We start from the raw sequence: 22,025 nt of genomic DNA on the forward strand, positions 1-22,025 counted from the left end.
TGAGACTGTTGCTTATAAAAGTCAGCGCTGAGTTATTTGAGACTTTTATTACTCTCACCAGGCATTCCCCATCTGCAGAGCAAGGACCGGCCTCCGAGAGCACTCAGAAAGCAAGCCAGGTATTACTGCACCATGTGCAAATCTATACACAACAGGCATCTGTTATACAGTATATTTTCCAATGTCAGTGTACTTTCTATGCATAGTTTCAACTATTTAAAAACTAATGTGTAGAAAAAAAAACTCCTGACAAAAAATAAGATGACTGGTAGCTATACTCTGAAGTATTGGGAAACATGACCTTTTCACCGTTCCTTTACCATGTCTCTTTCTGGTGGTCTAGAGAAACTCATTATCTTGTTTACATCTCCCTTAACGCTGCGCTGGTCTTATCTAAGGGTCTTGTGAGTGGGTTTGATGTGAGAGCTCTCCTGGAGAGGGGTGAGATGGGCGCTGAAGTGGAACAGTGCCCACTAATGGTGCCCCTGAGATGCCCTTTGTCCAGACGCTCAAAGACTGAGATTAACCTGTGGGCTCAGCCATCTCTGATGAATGGCGCTCTTATTACACCCAAAATCAGTCCAGGTAGGAGTTTGTCGAACCATTCTGTGTAACTTTCTTTTGTTTAATATTTAAACATTAAAAACGCCTCCATCTCATCCTCCTCCTTTCTTCTTCATCTTCTAGTTACTGTGTATGAAAATGAAAATAAGACATTTGTCCCAGAGCCCTTACTGCAGTGGAGTGCTACTAAGAGGGGCTTAGAAAAGAGGGGTAGATTACCCCTTATCAATCCTCATAGCTGTGAGTATCAGTATCCAGTTGTGTATGTATTTTTCAGGCTCTAACTTGAAGAGTGGATTATCAATATAGTGAGGCAGCTTGTTTCTGAGTATCTGAAGTGTTGTAAATTTAAGATTGGGAGCTGGAGCACACTGATTACTTGCAGTCTTTTATTTTGGTGCAAACAGACTAACGTTTCGACACAACCGTGTCTTCCTCAGAGTCAATCGATTAGTCTGTTTGCACCAAAATAAAAGACTGCAAGTATTTTCCAGCTCCCTTTCTTCAATTTAAAGCTTCTTGTCCTACTGAGAAGCACCTGACTGCACAGTTTCCAAAGGATGATGCATGTAATGGAATGCCCTACCTTATCTGAAGTGTTGTGTCAGGTTAGTATCTGTGTTCATGTCTTCAACAGGCAGTGTGAGGACCATTCAGCCCGTTAGTTATTCTTGGTCTGACTTGGATCGGACTGGACACCACTCCAACAGGGCGATTCGAAACAGGTACTGAACCCATGGCATGTCATGTCATGACATACATACGTGAGAACTAGTTTTTAAAAAAAATAAAATAATAATCTACATAATTTAAAGGTGAAGTCTTCAGTCATAGTGGAAGGTTGTTGATATTTGAGTTTAACAGCCAATAAAACTCAGCCCTCACCTCCTTGCTCCTGGTGGAATGTTGGAACATGAGCACTGCTCGGTTAAGGTTAATCAATTTTGAGCGCAGGAAACAGGATGGATAGCTACAAGGAGAATTCCGTTGAATTTCAATGTATAATAGGGATGAGTGATTGCCTATAACATTATGGGTTTCTTGCATAAACTGTCACTGTGTAAAGCCCTTATTTTCTCCTCCCAGCAGAATTATGACAAGACCCAGAGCACTCAGTGAAGCCAGAGCAAGGCACCATCATACCACTCTGAGAAAGACCAGCATTTAAACCCTCTGGACCGCACTGAAGAGGAGGTTAAAGGAGGAGGGGCACTTCCCCAGTGGTTTTCAGTCATTCAAAAAAATATGCATGCATATTATGTTGACGGTAAAAGAGACAATCTAACAATCTCTATGTTCTGCCCCAAATCCTGATATAGATGTGTGTGTTATCAGTACAGATTAATGGTACATGTGGTAGAAATGTAATCGGTAGCGCATGTATTTCGGTGCTGAGTAACATTATTGTGTAGTAGGCCTATGTCTATTTGTTTGCGATGTGTGTATTTAAAATATGTGGAGTGTTTTGTTGGAATTCATATGTTCTAATATTGATTGTCACAATAAAAGATCCCAAGTTGTCAGCATGTGTTTACTGGCTTTATTAATCCTGTTCAATTTCCTCTATATTACAATACCACTGATGCCTTTTAAATCAAATAATTTAATTTAATGCCTGTCGTACATTTCATATCTAGTGGCAGTGATCATAGTGACAGAGTCAGTGGTCATTTAAAATGTTAATTTAAAGCTGACTGCAGTGCTTCAGTTAGATTTTGGAGATCTCTATTCGTCATATTATAATTCTTAATTTAAGTCGGATTCAAAATGTAAACACAAGTCAACTAATAACGTGATGTTTAGACAAATTTAACATGAACACATGCACTTTCAAATTCAGTCCACTTGATGTCGCTAGCCAATTCTACGTGTAGAAAACGACACACACACACACACACACACACTCTTGGCTAACTTCTTTGATTATCTACGCGGAAGTTACAAGTTAGATAACAACAAAACTCACACCTGGAACTGAACTAAGATCTCTCTTTGAAGGTTAACATTTATCCCCGCAGTAACTGTTATTATGGTTAATCTCGGACTTACGAAAGTAGATGACGCAATTGTAGCAAAGCATCCGGTGAGTAGCAAACTCTGTTGCATGTATGCTACATTGTAACGTTAACGTTAATTGACCAGTTTGCAGCTGTCAACATCAGCACATTGTATTTAATTTTGCACAAAATTCCTGGGCAAACAGGGTTTGCAACAGTATGCTGCCTGTCAGTCGCATGCCTTCATGAAAGGAGTTGGTAGTGTTATTGTAGGTGAGTTAAATGTATTTTGTCATCTTACATGACAGTCACTGGCTACAGTGGTAGTAGCCTAACTATAATGATTTTTGTCTGCATTTCAGGCACGGGTGCATTGTTTCTCATTCAACGAGCTGTGCAAAAACGACTCCCGTACCCTCTGCAGTGGAACCTGTTAGTGTCAATAGGTGAGTAGCATCCTTACTGCATATCGACATAATTCGTCCTTGCTGTAATTGTCACACTCACTGAGCAAGTAAATCATAATAAGGTCATTGATAGAAATCATTAAGTGTGGCAAAGGTCATACCAATACCTGTGACCTTCTTGATCCAACAGTGGCCTCTTCGGTTGGCAGCTATGCAATAACGCGCTGGGAGACACAAAAATGCACAGACCTCTGGGTCTTCCTTGAGAAAGGGAGCTATCCAGACAGAACTGTTCCAAGTGAGTTTACTGCTGTTGTAGAAATAGGCCCTGCATGATTGAGTCTCAGCTTTGACGTTAAGAAGATTTAGATTTGATTGCTTTTTGCTGTGGGCGTAAGGGACACCATGTATTCATTCACTCAAAATTTATATCTCTCCATCAGTTTTTCTGTGTGTGTGTGTGTGAGTGTGTGTGTGTGTGTGTGTGTGTGTGTGTGTGTGTGTGTGTGTGTGTGTGCGTGCATGCATGCATTCATTCGTGTGTGTTTATGAGCATGTCACCGTCAGTTCCCTCAGAGACTTACTGGACCCTTACTTGTTGCCTTTTGCAGAGGAAGAACCCCCTGCTCCTGCTGGCCCTAAAGTTACTATGTATGGGGACAAGATGGAGTAACCACAGCAATTTTGTAGACACCAGAAGGCTGTACTTTGAAGCAAGCTTACTGGCATATCCAGGTAACTACTGGACCTGGTAACTACTAGCTTAACCAATGATCTCCAAACAAAACAAATTGCAGTTTTGAAACCACAGATTCTCTGTCCAGTGGTCTTTTTAGAGATCAGTGGTTACTCCTGAGGTCACCTAAATTAGCCAGTACTTTGCCGCGTAGAACAGCTATCTGACTTCACTATCTTAGCCTGTATCCAGTGTGAAAGGATAAACAAGCAAATAAACAAAGTATTAAAATGTGTATTTATTTGACCTGACCAGTGAAGACAACAAACACTCTTCTCACTCTACTGTTTTGTTAATAATGTACAGTTTATTCAGGGGTTGCCATGGGTAAGAATAAGATGTTTTTAGCTGCTGCTGTGTACAGTTATAGATTTAATAAATGTGCCATTTGTAACATCCAGGTTTTAATTCATGTTTATATGTTGTCTTAGTTTAACCATTCACAAGTACTCTCACATTTGAGCCTTCCAAAAGTTGTATTTTAGCTGTAACATATTAAAACACTGGCACTGGCTGGTGTGTGTGTGTGTGTGTGTGTGTGTGTGTGTGTGTGTGTGCGTTTGAGATAGAGAGCGAGAGTGCAAAATCCTGGATGATCGCCTTAATAGAAACATCACGATTAGTAGAAATTAGATAACTTCACTGGAAATGTGCAAATGTGAAGGGGGATTTCCTCCATGTACATTCGATTTTTTTGGTTTGAGGCAGAGATTTGGCTACAGTCATCCATTTGTTGCATTTGTCATGTGTAGATTACTATGTAAGTAATAGCATGTATCAATTTTATAAAATAAATTGTGATATAAATTGTGTAATGTAAGTGCAGTTACATGTTTTATGGGCTGCACATGATTCAAAAGGACACTGGTCTTCCAACATTTACTAAGTCTGTGCCACATTTCTGTCATTTTTAAAAGCGAAGATGATCATGGTTGCATGCATTTACCAAGCAGATTGAAATATAAGCACTTTATCCTCACTTATGTGTTAAATCAGTTGTTAAATAAGCACATTAAAGCTCAGCTGAACTGTAGTTAGATATTTACCCACTAGAGGGTAGTATACCTATGAATGCCTTCTGTAGATGTTCAGTATATGGCAGCTTATGGGCAAAAACAGCACTTGTATTGATCAAGTAAACTATCAAATAGGCAAACAGTCATAGACTTTTATGTTCGTTTGTGTATCTATTTCTCCATTGTCATCAGTGTCATAACTTTAATGTCATTACTTATACTGTATTCTGTGTGGTATACCCAGTCTTGCATGACTATTTTGATCATTTGTGTCAGTCAAGCGTAAGAAATATGTGCACACAAGATTATGACGTCATTGCATCAACTTATGCAGATGTGAATTCCCTGTCTAGAAATCTCATCTGACATTACGTGATAACCAATTGGTGTTACACAATCAATTTGACATGTTGCTAAACGTGAACTGAGATGTCACATGATGAACTACAACTCAACCACCTCGTGCTACGTTCAAGCAAGCACATGTGAAAATGCGTTCACACTTTTCTGGTGTGACTTAGCCCATATGGTGATGACGTTGATCGCAGAGGTGTGAGGTCATAAAGGTAAGGTCATTAGGCCGTGCTGGGCTTTCCAAGATATTGGCCTCTTTTCAGCGCATATGCTGCATGCAAGACAAACTCGGAAGTTGAGATTTTCCAACCTCTCAGAAGAAAAAGTTCCGTGGAACGCCACTTAAAGTTCAGAGTTCCTATCTGAAACTGAAATATCCGACTGGAGGTCATTGAGAGTAATTTCATCAGAGTGCATTATGTATGCATGGTGGGTGCAAAAATCTCTAGTTCATTACCACATATTAACAGATTTTTATATGCTTGTAGAAAAAGTATATAGTATATACTCTTATGAAATATACACTTTATACCCAAGCCATATAATGAAGTTCCTTGATCATATCATTTTGTGTCCCATACAGGCAGTGGTGTACTGTAGTTGGTATACTGTGATCAACCCCAAATGTTAATACGTATCCTTGCCGATTTTAAGTGGGTATACTGAGATGGTGATGCTTTTGTGGGTATACTGTCCTGCGTATCACATAGACTACACCACTGCATACAGGGCTTTGTTTTCTAAGAGTATGCGTGCCTCAATGACAAATCTCAAAATCGGCATGCTGGTCTAAATCAGTCCAGTCTGGTCTCATCCAGTGTCCAGATAAGATTGCATGCAACAGCTGCAGTCGTCTGTCTGTCTGTGGGTGTCTTTAAGTCACCGCGGGGACTGAAAAGGACTTGTTTTGCATACAAGAGATAATCTGCAAAGTGAATCATTGTCGAGGGGGATTAATATTGAGTTCTGAGGACTTGCTGTTCCTGAGCATTTGGAATAGGAGGATTTATAAAAACCTGCCATGCCGAATTCAAGGATTACCAATCACACAATAAAGGCATGGGTCACTTTCATGCCCAAACAGGACAACTCGGCCAAGGGACCCCTGCCCAAAATATTACATTGTATATCAGGGGAAAAAACAACACACTAACAACTGCCCTTGAGATAACCTCCTCAGAGTGGGTTTGCTGCTCTACTGGTAGAGTGATTCTAGGTCAAGTCCAGAGAGGGGTCCTGTTGTCCAGTGAATCCTAAACCGAACAGTCAACTGAAGCACATTCAAGAGAAACAATCATCCAATTGTATTTATACAAGTACCGTAATAAGGACACTATAATATTTCCACAAAAGCACAGTATAGTGCCATGAGGTCCAAGACAGAATTGCCATACTCTTAACAAGGACTGCCATGTCCTTAAAGCTGTATCTAATATACAGTTATAAACAATCTTGTTACAACTGGAGAGAGGTTCAGATGTATTTTGGCTTTTGTCATTTTAGTCCTGGATCAGCACAAGGTCCCAATCCTATCTGAAACAATCATTTCAAGAGAGTGTTAATAAAACAAAGGCACCATTTTACCCTCATATTCCTTGGGCGGAACTGAAGGTCCAAAGTCCACTCTTCAGATGCACAACAGGGGTAATTATAGCAGAAACCTACTTAGCTTTTTCCCAGAGGCGAGCAAAAACCACAAAGTGCTGACCCCAGCTGGTATGCATGGCACCATTTGGGGCAGAACTAGGGCCTGCTGATTAAAGACAATCAGCTCCTACCACAGGGAAATACATCTTTCTGGAGCTAACGAGTCTGCTACGTCTCTCTTACGGCCTTAATCCACCTCTGTCTCCCTCTTCCGAGTGCCTTGCTACTCAGTTTTGATTAAAAGCCTCGAGATTTGAAGATTGACTCACTTCCTACCCCAACCCTCCAAAAAAAAAAAAACAGAGACGATAATGCAGTGACCCAGCTCTCAGATCAGTCGTCACATGCACATGATATTGCTGAAGGGAGAGACAGAATAACTAGCATAGAAAGGCAGTGTGAGAGTCTTCTGTGTGTGTGTGTGTGTGTGTGTAAGATGGCTTATATTTGGGAGAAATGGAGGGGGGAATATGCATAAATATGAAAAGGTGTGTTAGGGAGAGAAAGAAAGATGGAAAGAAAGAAACAATGTGTGTGTGTGATAGATATGGAGGGAAAACATGCATGAATTTGAAAAAAGTGTGTGTGTGTAAGAGAACTAGAGTGTGTGAGAGAGAGTGAACATTAGCTGTGCGCCAGCGTGTGCTGTGACTCTGCAGGCTTTGCCAGACTGAGGAACCACATATGGTTATAATAGCTTTAAAACAAACAATGTTGTATACACACGGATTTGCCCTTTCAGCAAGCTAAGCTTGCTGTCATGATCTGCAAAGGTCCAACACTGCAGTGTGTGTGTCTCTGTGTGTGTGTGTGTGTGTGTATGTATGTGTGAGCATGTGCGTGACAGAGAGACAGGGTAAGAGAGAACATTGACAGAGAGAGAAAGAGAGAGAGAGAGACTGAGGGTTTAAGTGTATGACCCTGTGAATGAACAGCACAGGGGAGCGAATCACTGCTCACATTGCACACAGACTTCTGTGGCAGAGAGAGACAGACAGACAGAGAGAAAAAGACAGACAGAGAGAGAGACAGACAGAGACAGAGAGAGAGAGAGAAACAGACAGACAGACAGACAGAGTGAAAAGAGAAAGAGAGCAAAGAAAATTTGACCCACCTTTAGACATATGTGTAACATTCTTACACAATTTCGAATTTCACCAAGAAAAGACATACACTTTGCCATGCAGTGTGTGTGTGTGTGTGTGTGTGTGTGAGTGTATGAGTGTGTGTGTGAGAGAGAGAGTGAGTGTGTGAGAGAGAGAGAGAGAGTGTGTGTGTGTGTGTGTGTGTGTGTGCATGTAAGAGAGAAAGGGAGCGAGAGGGAGAACAGAGTAGAGCAGAGCCCAGAGCTACCACCATCAGCACCCCCCTGGCACATCAGCCAAAGGGCTGTACTGTGCAGTGAGCAGTGCACTAATGCAGCCTTCCCTCCCTCTCTCATTCTCTCTCTCTCTCGCGCGCTCTCTTTCACTGTCTCTCTCTCTGCGTGCCCAATGTCACCCCTCTGGCACCACACTGGCCCTGTATAGATCAGCTGCGCTTCACTTGCCCGTGGCTGATTAAAAACGTTCTCAAGATCGATACCTCCGGTGACGTGCTCCGATTAGCAGCTATAGGGTTAATCACTCTCCCTGGTGGGCTCTGTGTGTGCAATCATGTCTCCCCAGGGTGTGTGTGTGTGTGTGTGTGGTTGTGTCTCTCTGTGTGTGTGTCCTAAATCAATTATGTTTTATTAATTTAGTTGGGCCATGTGCTCCTCCTGGGAAACCAATAAGCAGCATATCATAACATTGTAGTGTAGAGGTTTCAGTTGAGATCGATGCCTTTACTGTTTGGATCCTAGCCAGGTCAGGTAAAACATTTGGATTGGATGGCGGTGGTGAGTTACTATGGATTTCACTGTAAAGGCTTTAAAAAGGCACTTTGTGTCACAATGTAGAACTGTCAACATGTGTCTTCATTAAAAGAAAGGCTTCTGTGTCTTTGTTGGTCTTGGACTTGATTTCATTGCAGTTAAATGTCCAATTGTGGATCTGTAATGTAATTCAAACAGTGGTGTATAGCCACAAACTGAATCCTGGAAGCTATCTTGAAAAAGGGTCAAATAGACAGCTTGAGTGTGTTTTCCAAATGGTGAAGGAATGAATTATAGGCTCCAGGCATAACGACTGCTTTAAAAAATACAATGGACAAAACTCAAACTTTTCTTTGACCAACCTCCAACCAATCAGCGTACAGCAATGCGCAATATGACCAATGACAGCGCTGGTTGACAGGGTTGCGCAGACGTTTGAAGGGCGGTCCTCTTAAAAAATTGATTTAGAATCTCGGAATAAGTAAGGTCCACAGAGCGTTTGAGTGGGTTGGCAAGATACACCATAAGAAGTGTTGTTTTCGTTCTATTCTTACAATACACTTTATTCCTCTGGATACATCACTGGACGAGAACAGAAGAGTTTCATGAGTTTCATCCGGGGCGAGCCAAAGCACATATTCTTTATTTTTACATTTAGATGACGGAAGAATTGATCTGGTTTTGGTAAAAAACTGATAACTTCATGGCTTTGGTAGCAAGCGATCGCAGTAGCAAAGTGAACGGCTTGGCGAGCAGTTGCAAGGCTGGTACCAAAAAAGAAGGGACACTGAGTAAGACAGCCGGTTGTAAAATAAACATGCAGTCGAAGGACGCGGAGTTTACCACGGAGGGCTTGCCGAAAGCATTTCTTCACAGTTTGAGAACTCTTTTTGACATCCTTGATGATGCGAAGCGAGGATATGTGCATATATCGGAAATTGAAAGTCGGTGGCAGGGTGCAGAAGCGCAGGGTTTACCCAGCGGTGTTCTGGACTGCTTGAGGCGGGTTACCCCACCGCACGGCTGCCTGACTTTCGAACGCTTCGTGGCGGGGCTCCGGAACTCCATGCTCAATCCAGAAAATGGTAACTTCAAGCACCAACCTTCTACACAGGGGTCATATCCAACTGGACCGAAGTCGCAGCCCCACACTCATAAAACTGGTGTATCCACGGGGTGCTCCGTAGGGTCTCGGGGTTATGAGAACAAAGTCCGGCCACTTGGACCAAGCAATATGACCAATATGCACCATAACCGCGCGTCCTCTCTCCAAAGCAGACCAAGGCACCACGAAGACGGATACACCACATCTAGCAAACAAGGGGAACACTCCCATTATATATCGGCCCCTGCTCCTCAACGATATGGGACTACCGGCTACGAGAGAACTGGCAGAAGTTTAGAAAGGATTCCTGTCGTACCAGAAAGCGGCACGTATCGGACCGAATCGGTTCGGGTTGGTAAAAAGGCCCATCATCAGAACCGCATGCGGTCTATTGAATCACTGGCACTCGAATCGCCACAGCTCCAAAAGCAAAGTAAGTTGGCAATTCCGCGCTCTGATGCTTTCATGAACCCGTAGTTGATACACTCAAAGAATCACACAACACTATACTTATGATATTGTTATATTGTAATTATTCTCTAAGCGCTGTGAAATTAAGCAATTTCAGCAAATCAGTGACATCTCATCACACACACACACACACACACACACACACACACACACACACACACACAAGCTGGCAAGTCATGAAAGCATGAAACTAAAAATAGAACAATACGAGTCATTGGCCTGAGAGATGCGCCATTATGCAGTCACATCAATTATACCCACTTTGGTCCACTCAACGGTGTAAAACCACAGGTGCTGGTGGTGTTTTGAATGCCATCTTTGCCTGTGTCTGTCTCTGCCTAGTACAGCCATGATTGCTTTCACTGGCCTTTCATGTGTGTGTCTGTGAGTGAGTGTGTGTTCGGCCGTGCGCGTCTATCTCGGTGTGTTGTCACTGAAATACACTGCTATCCTTAGTAATAGGATCAGCTGGGTTATTAAGGGGTCAGACCAACCTCTCAGGTGCCAGTAGGTTCTGTCTGAGTCAAAAGAACACAGACACACACCTCATTGTTTGTCGCCTACTGGACTCACACACACACACACAGCAGCTGTTATTTTTGCCAACATACTGGCATGATATATTAAGGACATGGATTATGTCTAAGTTGGGTTAGCAGACTGTATTTAAATGTGCAGGTTCAATGGTCATTACTGGGATAGGGTCAAGCGCTATAGTTCACTGACCTGCCTCTCCACAAGTTCATGTTGGTTTTCTCACAATCGGCTTGATAACCTCTAAGCATGTGCAGTGCTCTTTTAACACAAGTGGCATACCCTGTGTTTGCCCAAGATAAAAACATGAGTAATTTGTGAATTGTGTTTGTTTATTTGAGTCGGAGCCCATTTCATTTCAAGCAGCACCGCTCTGAGAAGAAAATGATTCTCATGAACAAGCTCTCTACCTCTCTGAATACCGAGCTGGAAGGTGTTGACGTCATCTCGCACTCGCTCTTGTATTCTTTGGTATTCTTTGGTTTTCCAGCCTTGGCCTTTGCTGATATATCTTTGGAGAAGACACTTTTATGTGGTGTCTTGTCAGACACCCTTCCAACACAATAACCAGCAAGGGCCTCAATTAACCTACAGTACCTTCCCTTTTAGTTTCCATGTCCATGTGCTATGTCAAGGTGCCAAGTAAGTCCTATTAACGGATGACAGTGTGGAGTTCTCCTTCAGGGAGCTGGACAGGGTGCATGGTGCAATGTTTATTGACCGGCTGTGTGACTGTGTTTGTTTCCGGCATCCCGCCAGGGGCAATAAGCCAGACTATCCATCCTGTACAGTGCTGTACAAGATGGTCGTGCAGTAGAGAGAGCAACAGATTCAGGACACACTCACATCACCGCATAGGCCACGGAGATAAACCCCCAATCTATTGACCTAATATGATAAGCTTTTTGGGTTAATATGGGCCAGGGGGTTTGCTGGATGGATGTTTAGCCCATATTCTGCATTCCAGAGTCAAAGATCATCCCCTCAGCTTCCAGTTAAGCATTTAGACCAGTGGGGCAGGGGACTGGACAGCGGGGACCAAGTTTTGGTCATCAGGGAGGATGATGGGAACTAAAGCCTCCCCGTGCCCTTTGGAGATGGGGAGCTCATTAGTTTGGACTGGGTGCAGTGAGCTTTGTAATGTCACTAACAAATTACTGCACTGAATCATCCTGCCCCTCTCACACATTGCACACACACACACACACACACACACACACATACACACACATACACATGCATATTCTCTCTCTCTCTCTCATACTCACACACACACACAGAGACTCCTTTTTTCTTTCTCTACTTAGTTCCTGTCAGACTCCCATCCTCCACACTGAGCTCTCATCCTTTAATAGCATCTCACTTTCTCCCCTCTCCTATCTCTCTGCTCTCTCTTTCTCCGCTTTCTCGCTCTCTCTGTTTCTCACTCACTCTTCCTCTCCTTTGGGATACTGCGGTACTGTCCGTAACTATAACTCTGACACGGCTAGTCCCTCGCTCCCTTGCCGTCCTGTCAGGACGGAGCAGACTCAGCTTGGGTGCATACTTACATCGCTGGCAGTGGAGCCCAGGCTGTGGCTGTGGCTAGATGGCAGGCTGGCTGGCACTGCCCGGTGATGTAATCCCCCTTGCCCTCACGCACGGCCACCGGGGGAGCTGAGCGGATTACGCTGCGCTGGTAATTGAGGCACGGTAGTGCAGCAGAGGCCGGGAGCTTCCCTGCGGTTCCCAAGCCACCTGCCCTGGGGGGCTAATGGCAACAGTCCAGCCTCTGGACTGTGGGATCCAATACAGCCCTCCATACTCGATATATCCATCCACCTAACTTATCTGTTGATCCACCCACTCATACAGTCTATCTAGCCCTTTGAAGAAAAATACTCCCTAAATATTTGATCACCATGGCACCATGTAACTATTTACAAGGTCAAGTAAAATATTCCCATTCCAACTGGGATCAGGTGATGATTAAGTGAGCAATGTGTGTGTGGCTGTTATGAAGCAAGAGGGCTGAAATGTTATGATGAATCCAAATCTCTTCACAAACATTGGCTCTTAAATGTTTGTACACAACATTTCCTGAATTTATCCTTTATGCACTGCATCACATCAGTCCAACTTTTTGAAAGATTATTTGGCAGCTTTAATCGCATTGTTGAGGTATTATAATAACAGACTGACATAAAAGCAGTATGTGTTGGTGAGTGCACTCTCGACACTCTTTCTTCCTCTCTCTCTTTCTCTCTATCTACCAGTAATTCAGAGCGCTCACTCGTTCTCTGAGCGATGGCAAGTTGAGTGGAGGAGGCAGAGCAGAGCACAACACAAGCTTGTTGGAGCTTGTTCTCTCTCGGCAGGCGACTTACCTGGGAGTTTCGGCGGTGAACTCACCTCACTGGGATTCACAGAACAAGCCTTTTGAATGAGGTCAGAGGTGAAGCGGGGCCCTCGGCAAAGAGGGAGAGAGGGGAACGATCCCGCTTAGATAACGCAATGCAAAATTTAACATCAGCGGAGCATGGAGCTTCCGCTTGTTTCCCAGCCACCCTCCTTTCCCCATCAGCACTGCCAGTCACAGCTAGTCAGTTCTAGTCGCGTTCGATACTTCAGGCCCGCCGGAGAGAGACGGCTCATTTGGGAGCTGTTTCAGTGGATGTGTCAGGTCAGCGTTTGGGATTGGTGTTTTTTTTTTTTTTTTTTTTTTTTTTTGCCAAAGACCGCACTCTCCCAGGCCTCAGGCGGTTCCCTGGTCTCCACTGAGATGGCCTGCTGCTGTCACCACCACCACCACCACCCCCCGCCTGTGTGCCGGCCTGCTCCTCTGGTTCTGACTGACTGACTGAACGTGCCATTCATAAAATATCAGACATCCAGCAGTTACTCATAACTGTATTAATTATTTATTATACCTCAATAGTTGGGTACTTATAAACAGTAAGGTTGCTGCAGTGAGAAAAAGGAGAAAAAACTAATGTTTTTGATAGTCAAACTCATGAGTAATGTTTTCACAGGAAGAAAAGTAATGTTTACTAATTGCCACATTTCAGCAGCTGTCGAAAGTACATTATGTGATTGTAGGGAAAGGCTTGTCTGCTTTGGCAGCCCAAGGCCCTGTAATCAGAGGAAAACTAATTATGTGGTCTACTACTCACATTCACCATTCAGCCAATATGACAGGGACCTGCCTGACGGCTGTGTTCACACCCAGCGTTTGGTTCACACACCACACACCCAAGACACTGTGACATTGGAAACATCCACTCATTACCGGTATTTCCTTCATCTTAACTGAATTCCCTATAGTACTTGTTGTAGATTGACATTACACTTGATAAGCATGTGCTATCTAAACACTCTATGTTATAAAGAGTGCTGTGAGAAAATGTTACTGTAGTTCAAACAGTGATAAGGTTCTGCCCACATGGCATCTCCCTCTCTCTCAACCTCCAGACGTCTGATCCCAACCCGGATATGATGAGCTCATCTTTCTGGCCTGTACTCTTCACCCCTGCTCTCCTATTGAAAAGTAAACAAGCTCTGTTATTTTTTCTCCTTCTCTCCCTTTCTTTCATTCCCCTCCTCCCCCTCTTCTGCTCCTTCGTTTCTCGCGCTGATAAGAACGCACCTAACGTTCACTGTCGGTATGCAATTGCTGGCCCGTAGCCAGCGCACCTCCAAAGATAGCCTTGAGGATACGTGGTTCTGACGCGAGTGTGCAAACCTGCATATCTCGCATATTTTCCCACCCGCTTTTGACCTCAAGACATTCGGCCTGTGCAGAGAAGTGTTGCATTGCCAATTAACGCAGGGCGGATGAATGTCAGAGAGCGACCGTGAACTCTTGGGGTGTTTCTTCTCTCTCCGTGTATTTTTTTTTTTTCTCCTGACAGCAGCTCAGCGCACTCAGCACAAATAATATCACCGTCAAGTCCGGTATGTCTCACTCTTGTTCTCTGCATTTTGATTGGCATGCCCCTTATCATAAGAGTGAGCGCTGACAGTAGATGGTGTAGCGCCCTCGTGTGGTTGATTGTATTATCGAAATGCACTGTGTTACTGTAATTGTTTAATCACAACCTTTCAGCCTCTTTGAAATCCTTTAAATTAGATGGATGTTAGCCATAGCTCACATCTAGCGGTGCACTTCTTTAACCATTGTTGTTATTGTTGGAGTGTAAATACCTTCAATACCTTTAATTGCCACCTTTTAATTAACAAAAGCCTCATTACCATCTGCCACCTATACCCACCATGCATGATGAAACCTGTGAAACCTGTATTTTTACAATGATCTGATGCCAGTGTTAAAAAATGAAAATTACTTTTCAGTTAATTGAAAAAACATTGTTGTTAAGTATTAGGATACCTAATCCCACATTAGCCTTTATATAAATGCACCACATTTTTCAAAATAGAGCAGAAGCGAATGATGAGGCAATTGTCTGCTAGCAGATGTTAAACATTACTGATGCTATTTACTGAAAAGAGTTGGTTCATCTTGGGGTTTGACTAAGAGTTGCTAAGATACATAATCAAAGGTTGTTTCAAAGTTTCAATTACATTTTTATTCTGCATTGGTCCTCAGGTTGCTTCCTTAGTCAAAATGTTGTGCTCTCTCTGAGTTTTTGTACAATTTATACTGGAACTGTTTTGTTGAGAAAATGTGATCGTCATGGTGAGACATTATGAGCCAAAGATATTAATCACTCTGCCCCCCCCCCCCTCTTTCCATGCCCCCCCCCCCCCCCCCCTCAATTTGTCAGGTTCTGTGGAGCCTGTTGGTCTCCCCCGATCACAGAGTGAGACGACCACAGGCTTCAGTGGCTCCAGGCGCCACTGCCGGAGCCGCGACGAACAGAGGAGGCACACCATCACTAATGGAGTCGATTATGGAATGGTATGAATACCAACTCTCTCTCTCTCTCTCTCTCTCTCTCTCTCTCTCTCTCTCTCTCTCTCTCTCTCTCTCTCTCTCTCTCTCACTCACTTCCCCCCTCTCTCTGCCTCAAATATGTGCTCACAAATACAGCCATACACACAAGCATACCATCTCCTGGTTCGACCAGGAAATTCCAGAAAATCCTGCTTATTAGAAACTCATTACATTTCGCTGTCAGAAAAGGAGCCCCTTTTCTGAGCTATCAGTCCCTCCAACCGTTTCTCCATAGGCTGTGTGTACTTAGTGGAATTGGAGGTTGTGCCTGGTCTGGTGAGCACAGTTAGTGAGCATGGTCTGTGTGCGAGGGAAAGTTTGGATAGAGGAGGGTTTGGATTACAGCAGCGTGCTGCACAGACTGCACTCTCTGTGGCCAATTCACCACTACCCCCCTCACCCCCACACCACCACCACACATGCCCCCCCCCCCCCCCTTTTTCAAAACCTCCTCTCTCATTCCCATTCCCTGCCTCCCCTCCCTCTCCCCTTCTCTCCTGTTAGACCTCCCATTTGCCCACTCCCCCTTTTCTCTCAGCACTCATTCCTGCCTCTCTCTTTCACTCTCTCTCTCTTTTTCTCTCTCACTCTTTCTCGCTCACACCCTCTGCCCCCCCCCTCTTCTCTCTCTCCTGACATTCATTTTCTGCCGACCCTGCTTCCCTCACAGACTATCTCTCTGTATCTCTCCCTCCCTCCCCGTCTCTCTATCTTTCTCTCTCTCTCTCTCTCTCTCCCTTGTTGTGGTCCTGTCCGTCTCTCTCTGGCATCTCTGTGAGTAGACCTAGCGGGGCTCACCGTGCCCCCCCCTTCCCCCCCCCCCCCTCCTCCTCCTCCTCCTCCTCCACCTCCTCTGACCACGTCCCGTCCTCATGGTTGTGAGCCGGGTTGGACCCAGGGGCCTGGAAGCAGGGGACTCGCTTGGCCCTCCCGGCCCAGCCTGGACGGCTGTCTGGGCAGCCTACACCACCGTCTTCATCCCCCTGAGCTCCAGCCTGTACAGCAGCAAGGCTCTGCACTTTTTCCTCTGGGTGAGTGGAATGGAAACTTTGTGGAGAGAGGCCAAGAGTCAGTGTGTTGTGTTTGAGAAAGAGAGAGAGGGAGAGAGGGAGAGAGAGAGAGATTGCAAACAAGAGGTAGACTTAGGGGTTAAGCTAAACAGAAATAGAGAGAACATGGTAGAGTCTGAAAAGAAAGAGATAGAGAAGGACAGGCAGACATAGAGAGAGAGAGGTGGAAAGTGAAAATGACAGCAAGGTGATTGGGAGTAATGAAGTTGGTTAAGAAGAAAAAGCCTAATCTCTCTCTTTCTCTCTCTCTCTCTCTCTCTCTCTCTCTCTGTGTGATTTATGATTTATGGCTCTTGAATGAGACTTTGTAACTTAGTGCTGGGCACAGATTAACAGGCATCAGCCAGGTTGCTATCAGACAGTTTGTGGCTTGTGGTTTGTGTACAGTTGATATGCTTACAGTAGCTGATCTTCTCCAATTTGACTATTAGAGGAATGAGTACACTGCCTTTGAACACAGCTGTCACGTTATGTTGTGAATGATTTCCTTTGAGATTGATCTAGATTGAAAGTACCATTGTAGGACTCAGTATGGCTCTATAACTAAACTATGTTCTCCATGCGCTGCTATTTAAACTGTGAAGTTGTCTGTTGCATCTCGTCATTTTCAGTTGAATCTGTTCTAACTCGTCAGTGTCGCTTTAACTGTGGCAGTGGTCCTGTCAATGAAGCATCCCCTTTAGGCTGTTGAACTCTGTATTCTACCCCCCCCCCCCCCCCCCCCCATCCCACCTCACCTCACCCCACCCCACCCCACACCACTGCCTGCCCCCTGCACTCTTTAGAAAGAGGATTTACCCTCGTTGTGGCCCACCACACAAACACACAGCCTGACACTAGGTCATGCTTCATTCCAGCCAGCACAAAAGCCTGACTCCATCCCCCCCCCCCTCCCCTCCCCTCTTTTCTCTTTCGTTCATTTCTCTCTCTCTCTCCCTGTCTCTCTCGTTCGCTCTTTACATCTCTCTCACTCTCTGGCTATCTCACTTGTTGCTCCTCCTCTGTGTTCGCCCGCTCCCATTGAAGCGGAGCGGCCGCTCAAAGGGTTTGTGTGTGTGTGTGTGTGTGTGTGTGTGTGTGTGTGTGGTGGGGAGGGTGTTTAGTATGCCTGGGGACGGGATGAGAGACGATGGTGCAGGTCGAGTCCACCGCTGCTCTGCCAACGCACTGAGCTCATCCACTTAGCTAGCCAGCTAGAACTCCTGAAGCAGCAGGATGGTTTCCGTGTGTGTGTGACAGAGAGTGAAAATGTGTTTATGTGTGTGTGAGAGAGAGAGAGAGAGAGAGAGAATGAGTGTGTGTTTGTATGTGTGTGAGAGAATGTGTGTTTCTGTGTCTAAGTGTGTGAGAGAGCGAGAGATATAGAGAGACTCAGATCAGTACACTGATGTATTTTTTTTCCCCTCTCGTAGCCCTTGACATGAGCTTGTAAGTATATTTTAACCGTGTCAAGGGGGAACAACGTTTGGTGTCTCAACTCCAGATAAGCCAGCTGAATCTGAAACTCACACGAGTCAGGAGAAATCGGCTTGTCACACGGCAACAAGTGTTTTATTGCCAGGAGACGGCAAGGAGCCGACTGCAGAGGTCTTTCAACCAAATATGGCTGCCGGTGGTCTGAATAGACAACACGATACCTTCCATCGTTGCCATGCCTCTTTTAGACAAAACACCCCTTGGCCAAATGGGCGAGCGCCGACATCCAGTCTCAAGAATGTGCCCTTATGCAAATGAGAAGGAAACGAGAAATGAGGTCTGGTAGTTAAGCAGATATGGCTTAGCCCATCCTAGTGTTATTCCAGTCCAGTGGATCTGATTTCACTGGCCCCAAACCAAGGGCTTCTTAACACCAAAGAAGCATAGCTAATAGAGAAGAAGAACAGAACAATGCTACAGTGTAGTGTTGTGATATTTTCTGATCCAATATTATCACAATACTGCAATTTATTTAGTATTTTATTTTGGTACAAACATCTATTATGATATTATTGCTTGTTCAATATGTCACAAGATCTCATTCTTCTCTTCATTCACAGTGAAAATTAGAAGTTAGACTTGAGAACAAATTTAACACACCAAGGACTTGTACACTGTACTCTGCACAATGACAATAACGTTGAATCTAATCTACAAAAACAAATAAATCACAGTGTACTGCAGAATTTAATCATAATACTTGCTGTGTCATGAAATATGTTAGAATTGGAATAATACTGTATAGTAGCCCAGACATTGTGATAGTATCATATTGTCAGCTCTGGAATATAGCAATTGCCACTACTAATTGCTAAGTAACACAAACCAGAATGGAAGTCTCCTTCCTCCATGTATTGGCACTGAGCCCATTTGAACTTTTTAGTGCTCCTCTTGCTAAATGAGAATGCTGCAAATTCCAAACTTGTGTGTTCCCCCCCCCAAAAAAAACAAAAAAAAAACAATCAGTGTTTGTGTGTCTTGTTCTCCTTCGTAGCTGAAGCAGATGAAGGAGCTGGAACAGGAGAAGGACTCTCTGCTGGCGGGGCTTGAGGTGGTGGAGCGTGCCCGCGAGTGGTACCAGGCCCAGATCCACAGCGTCACCGAGAGACAGAGGCTCGTTGGCCAAAGCAACCTCTGCTCGGTACGTTCCAGAGATGCTGAGGGCTTGGAAAAGGGTTGGATCCAATTGCTGAAAGTGTGTCACCTCTCGCTCTAGACCAGTTCCAAGTCAGTTCCTGCAGTTGTTTCCCCTCAGATTTCATTGGAGAGCAATCAGTATCAACGCTACTCTCTCCCAGTAGCCCATAGCATCTTTCTCTCACATCGTCAACTTAACAAACAAACCTCTTTAGTTGCTGATTGCTGGCCCCAAAAAACCTCTGGGAGCCAGAGAGAAGCATCAATACTGATTGCTCTCCAATGAAATCTGAGGCAAAACAACTACAGGATGGAGGAGGGAGGTGACAAAAAGAGTTGGAACTGGTCTAGAGCAAGAGGTAACAGGCTTTCTCATTTGAGAACTCCCAGTGAAATCTGTGTTGATGGATGGTCTGACAACACTAGAATAGTTCTTCTGGTGTTGTAATTGATGCGTTTAATCAGTTGTTCTCACATTTTAACATCCCTGTTGTTCACAAGTCAACAAATTAATAATCAAACACCCTAGAACTTCCTCTTTTGGTTTTGTATGTGCATTAATCACATGGTATTGTCAACTGAGGTAGTAAGTTAAGCAATGTTACTGTGTGACATTTAAGGATCACTTGTTAAGTTGTCATGATGCTAAGATGACTCTTTCTCCCTTTACAGGATTTCTTGACCGAATCCAATCAAAGTCGCATTAATGTCCTACTACCCAAACTACAGGAAGTCAACCGCTGCCTTAATGACCTCATATCCTGTTCGGGAATGGTGAGTTACTTAATCATGCTCTCATCACACATCTCTGAAGAATGTTTTTACACCTACATACTATGCTAATATACGGTAATCTCAATCAACATAATGACACTACATACTGAGAACATATGAGCTACATATCGAGGGCTTGAAACCAGAGTAAGCGTAAGTGACATTTCACTAACTTTACAGGAAGGCCAAAACAACCCCATACCTTTAGAAGTTTTATAGGAACATGTCATCTGCTATAGTCTTTTCTCTTTGGTAACTTCACACTTCAACCTGGCTTTCTAATGACAGTTCAGTTCAGTTACACAAATGCATGCCAGCACTTTCTGTATCTTGTCGCATTTCCTTGAGCTAAAGAACCTAGATAAGATTTTCCACAGTTAGCATTAGCAGCTGAAGAATGCTCATCTTGTCTGCGGTAAGAGCCGTAAAAGCAAACTCTCCTAAACCAGCTGATCCACATGGCACTAACATTGTTGAGTTTCCCAGTGTTTAGGAATTCAGAGGTAATCGACCGGGATACTGGCTTGCTGTGTTAGGTTTTTATTTCACCTCAATGGGTGGGTGGATAGTTAACCCAAAAAACAGGGACTTCAAGAATATCAATCCAAAATAGCTTAATATTGTCCTCTAAAAAGTAAAAGAAAAAACATTTTATTTCCACATAATTTAATAACTAGCTTGTTAACCTAACAAGTCTTTACTGAAAGTCTGTCTATTATCAAATCTACTATAGTCAAGTCTCTTCAACATCTTCTTTCTCTTTTTCTCCCTCTCTTCCTCTCTGTCTCATTCTCTCTTGTTCTCTCTTCCCCAGCAGCAATCCTTCTCCCCCAGTGCACAGCCCCCCACCATCTCTCCCAGTGCCCAGTCCTCTGCCACGGCCCCCCCACAGGCCATCCAGAGACTGAAGGACCAGAACCGGCTTCTTACACAGGTACAGTCTCTAAGGCTTTTTTTTGGAGCTAAACAAGCTTCTGTCTCTTCATACCAATGGCATTATTGCAGCAGTAGGCTGGCTATATTTACAAAGAAATCGCTGTGGGCATCACTATTTTAGTCTGTCTGGATTATAGAGGCCTATGTTTTCATTGTGTTTTCCATTGTGTTCTGTTACTTCATACCTCCTCTACCCTCCTCTTCTCCTCCACCTCCTCCCCTGCTCTCTCTCTCTCTCTCTCACTCCTTGCACAATCGTTTACCCTCCTTCTTCTCTGTGCCCCCCCCCCCCACCAGGAGGTAACAGAGAGGAGTGAGCGCATCACCCAGCTGGAGCAGGAGAAGTCAGCCCTCATAAAACAGCTCTTTGAGGCCCGTGCCAGAAGCACTCACGACAGCAGCACCCTGGACTCCACCTTCATCTGAGATCCCCACCACAACCACAGTGGCAACCACGCCCACATAACCACATAACCATATGACCACATTCACCCAGCAAACATCGGCATGCATTGGGCAGAGACAGCTAGCAGCAGCACACGATTAAAAGAAACTCCCAGTGTTTCGGACTGTCTCCTGGATTCTATCAGTATTCAACCACTTCACGCAAGACAGCTTTCCTGGATTTTGTTGCTATCTGAACTTTTTGAACAAACTTTCTGACTGACACCATCAAAGAATCCTATAGCTAAACAAGTGGAGCTACATATGATTCTCCAACATGATGTGACCTCAATAATCTTGATTCTCCAACATGATGTGACCTCGATAATCAGGCTCTACTTAAAAGTCTTCTCTACGGTTATCCTTGTCCAGTGAGTAATAACAATTAGACAAAAAGCATGAGGACAGATGCTAAGGACGTACAGAACCTCGGATGGTTCCACCGTTCTGTCATCATACCAAATTGACAAGGACCCTACAGCCTTTTACCATTCTCCTAGCCTGACGAGCCAGACCCACATTAAAATGTAGGGTCTGGACACTCACCGTTCGCAGTGCTCAGTCCGAGG

At 44.3% G+C, this 22,025-nt stretch overlaps 3 protein-coding genes across 6 annotated transcripts in view; all 3 read left to right on the forward strand.

Annotated features, from left to right (window-relative positions):
• The window catches only part of LOC121680347, an 11,894-nt gene extending 9,807 nt beyond the window's left edge, over window positions 1-2,087 (forward strand). For 2 of the 3 annotated variants that reach the window (XM_042059683.1, XM_042059681.1), the window contains exons 12-16: window positions 62-119; window positions 399-585; window positions 688-804; window positions 1,202-1,289; window positions 1,651-2,087. In XM_042059683.1, coding sequence (XP_041915617.1) covers window positions 62-119; window positions 399-585; window positions 688-804; window positions 1,202-1,289; window positions 1,651-1,732 — 532 coding nt within the window. In that variant the 3' untranslated portion in view covers window positions 1,733-2,087. The remainder of the gene's footprint in view (window positions 1-61; window positions 120-398; window positions 586-687; window positions 805-1,201; window positions 1,290-1,650) is intronic. The other variant, XM_042059682.1, reaches the window with a different exon arrangement.
• A 390-nt stretch (window positions 2,088-2,477) lies between these two features.
• Window positions 2,478-4,100, forward strand: tmem141 (transmembrane protein 141). The gene is made up of 5 exons (XM_042059764.1): window positions 2,478-2,647; window positions 2,768-2,834; window positions 2,924-3,007; window positions 3,159-3,266; window positions 3,580-4,100. Exons 1-5 carry the CDS (start codon window positions 2,594-2,596, stop codon window positions 3,639-3,641), a joined length of 375 nt encoding a protein of 124 aa, XP_041915698.1. The 5' UTR covers window positions 2,478-2,593; the 3' UTR covers window positions 3,642-4,100.
• A 4,956-nt stretch (window positions 4,101-9,056) lies between these two features.
• On the forward strand, window positions 9,057-22,025 carry sapcd2 (suppressor APC domain containing 2). 2 transcript variants are annotated; one of them, XM_042059718.1, is made up of 6 exons: window positions 9,057-10,114; window positions 15,450-15,583; window positions 19,160-19,306; window positions 19,975-20,076; window positions 20,891-21,010; window positions 21,310-22,025. In XM_042059718.1, the coding sequence occupies exons 1-6, from the start codon at window positions 9,280-9,282 to the stop codon at window positions 21,436-21,438; spliced, it is 1,467 nt and encodes a 488-aa protein (XP_041915652.1). In that variant the 5' UTR covers window positions 9,057-9,279; the 3' UTR covers window positions 21,439-22,025. The 2 variants fall into 2 exon arrangements, with proteins under 2 accessions (XP_041915652.1, XP_041915653.1); XM_042059719.1 differs by having other exon boundaries at window positions 20,894-21,010.

The sequence above is a fragment of the Alosa sapidissima genome, chromosome 13, assembly GCF_018492685.1.
Source record: "Alosa sapidissima isolate fAloSap1 chromosome 13, fAloSap1.pri, whole genome shotgun sequence".
Classification (NCBI taxonomy): Eukaryota; Metazoa; Chordata; class Actinopteri; order Clupeiformes; family Clupeidae; genus Alosa; species Alosa sapidissima.

Excerpts from the sequence above, each read along its gene's own strand:
- sapcd2 (XM_042059718.1), top strand. The coding sequence starts at position 9,280 with ATGGCTTTGGTAGCAAGCGATCGCAGTAGCAAAGTGAACGGCTTGGCG. Across the intron at positions 10,115-15,449 it reads GCCACAGCTCCAAAAGCAAA|GTTCTGTGGAGCCTGTTGGT; the intron begins GTAAGTTGGCAA and ends TCAATTTGTCAG. Across the intron at positions 15,584-19,159 it reads ATGGAGTCGATTATGGAATG|CTGAAGCAGATGAAGGAGCT; the intron begins GTATGAATACCA and ends TCTCCTTCGTAG.
- tmem141 (XM_042059764.1), top strand. The coding sequence starts at position 2,594 with ATGGTTAATCTCGGACTTACGAAAGTAGATGACGCAATTGTAGCAAAG. Across the intron at positions 2,835-2,923 it reads AGTTGGTAGTGTTATTGTAG|GCACGGGTGCATTGTTTCTC; the intron begins GTGAGTTAAATG and ends TCTGCATTTCAG. Across the intron at positions 3,267-3,579 it reads TCCAGACAGAACTGTTCCAA|AGGAAGAACCCCCTGCTCCT; the intron begins GTGAGTTTACTG and ends TGCCTTTTGCAG.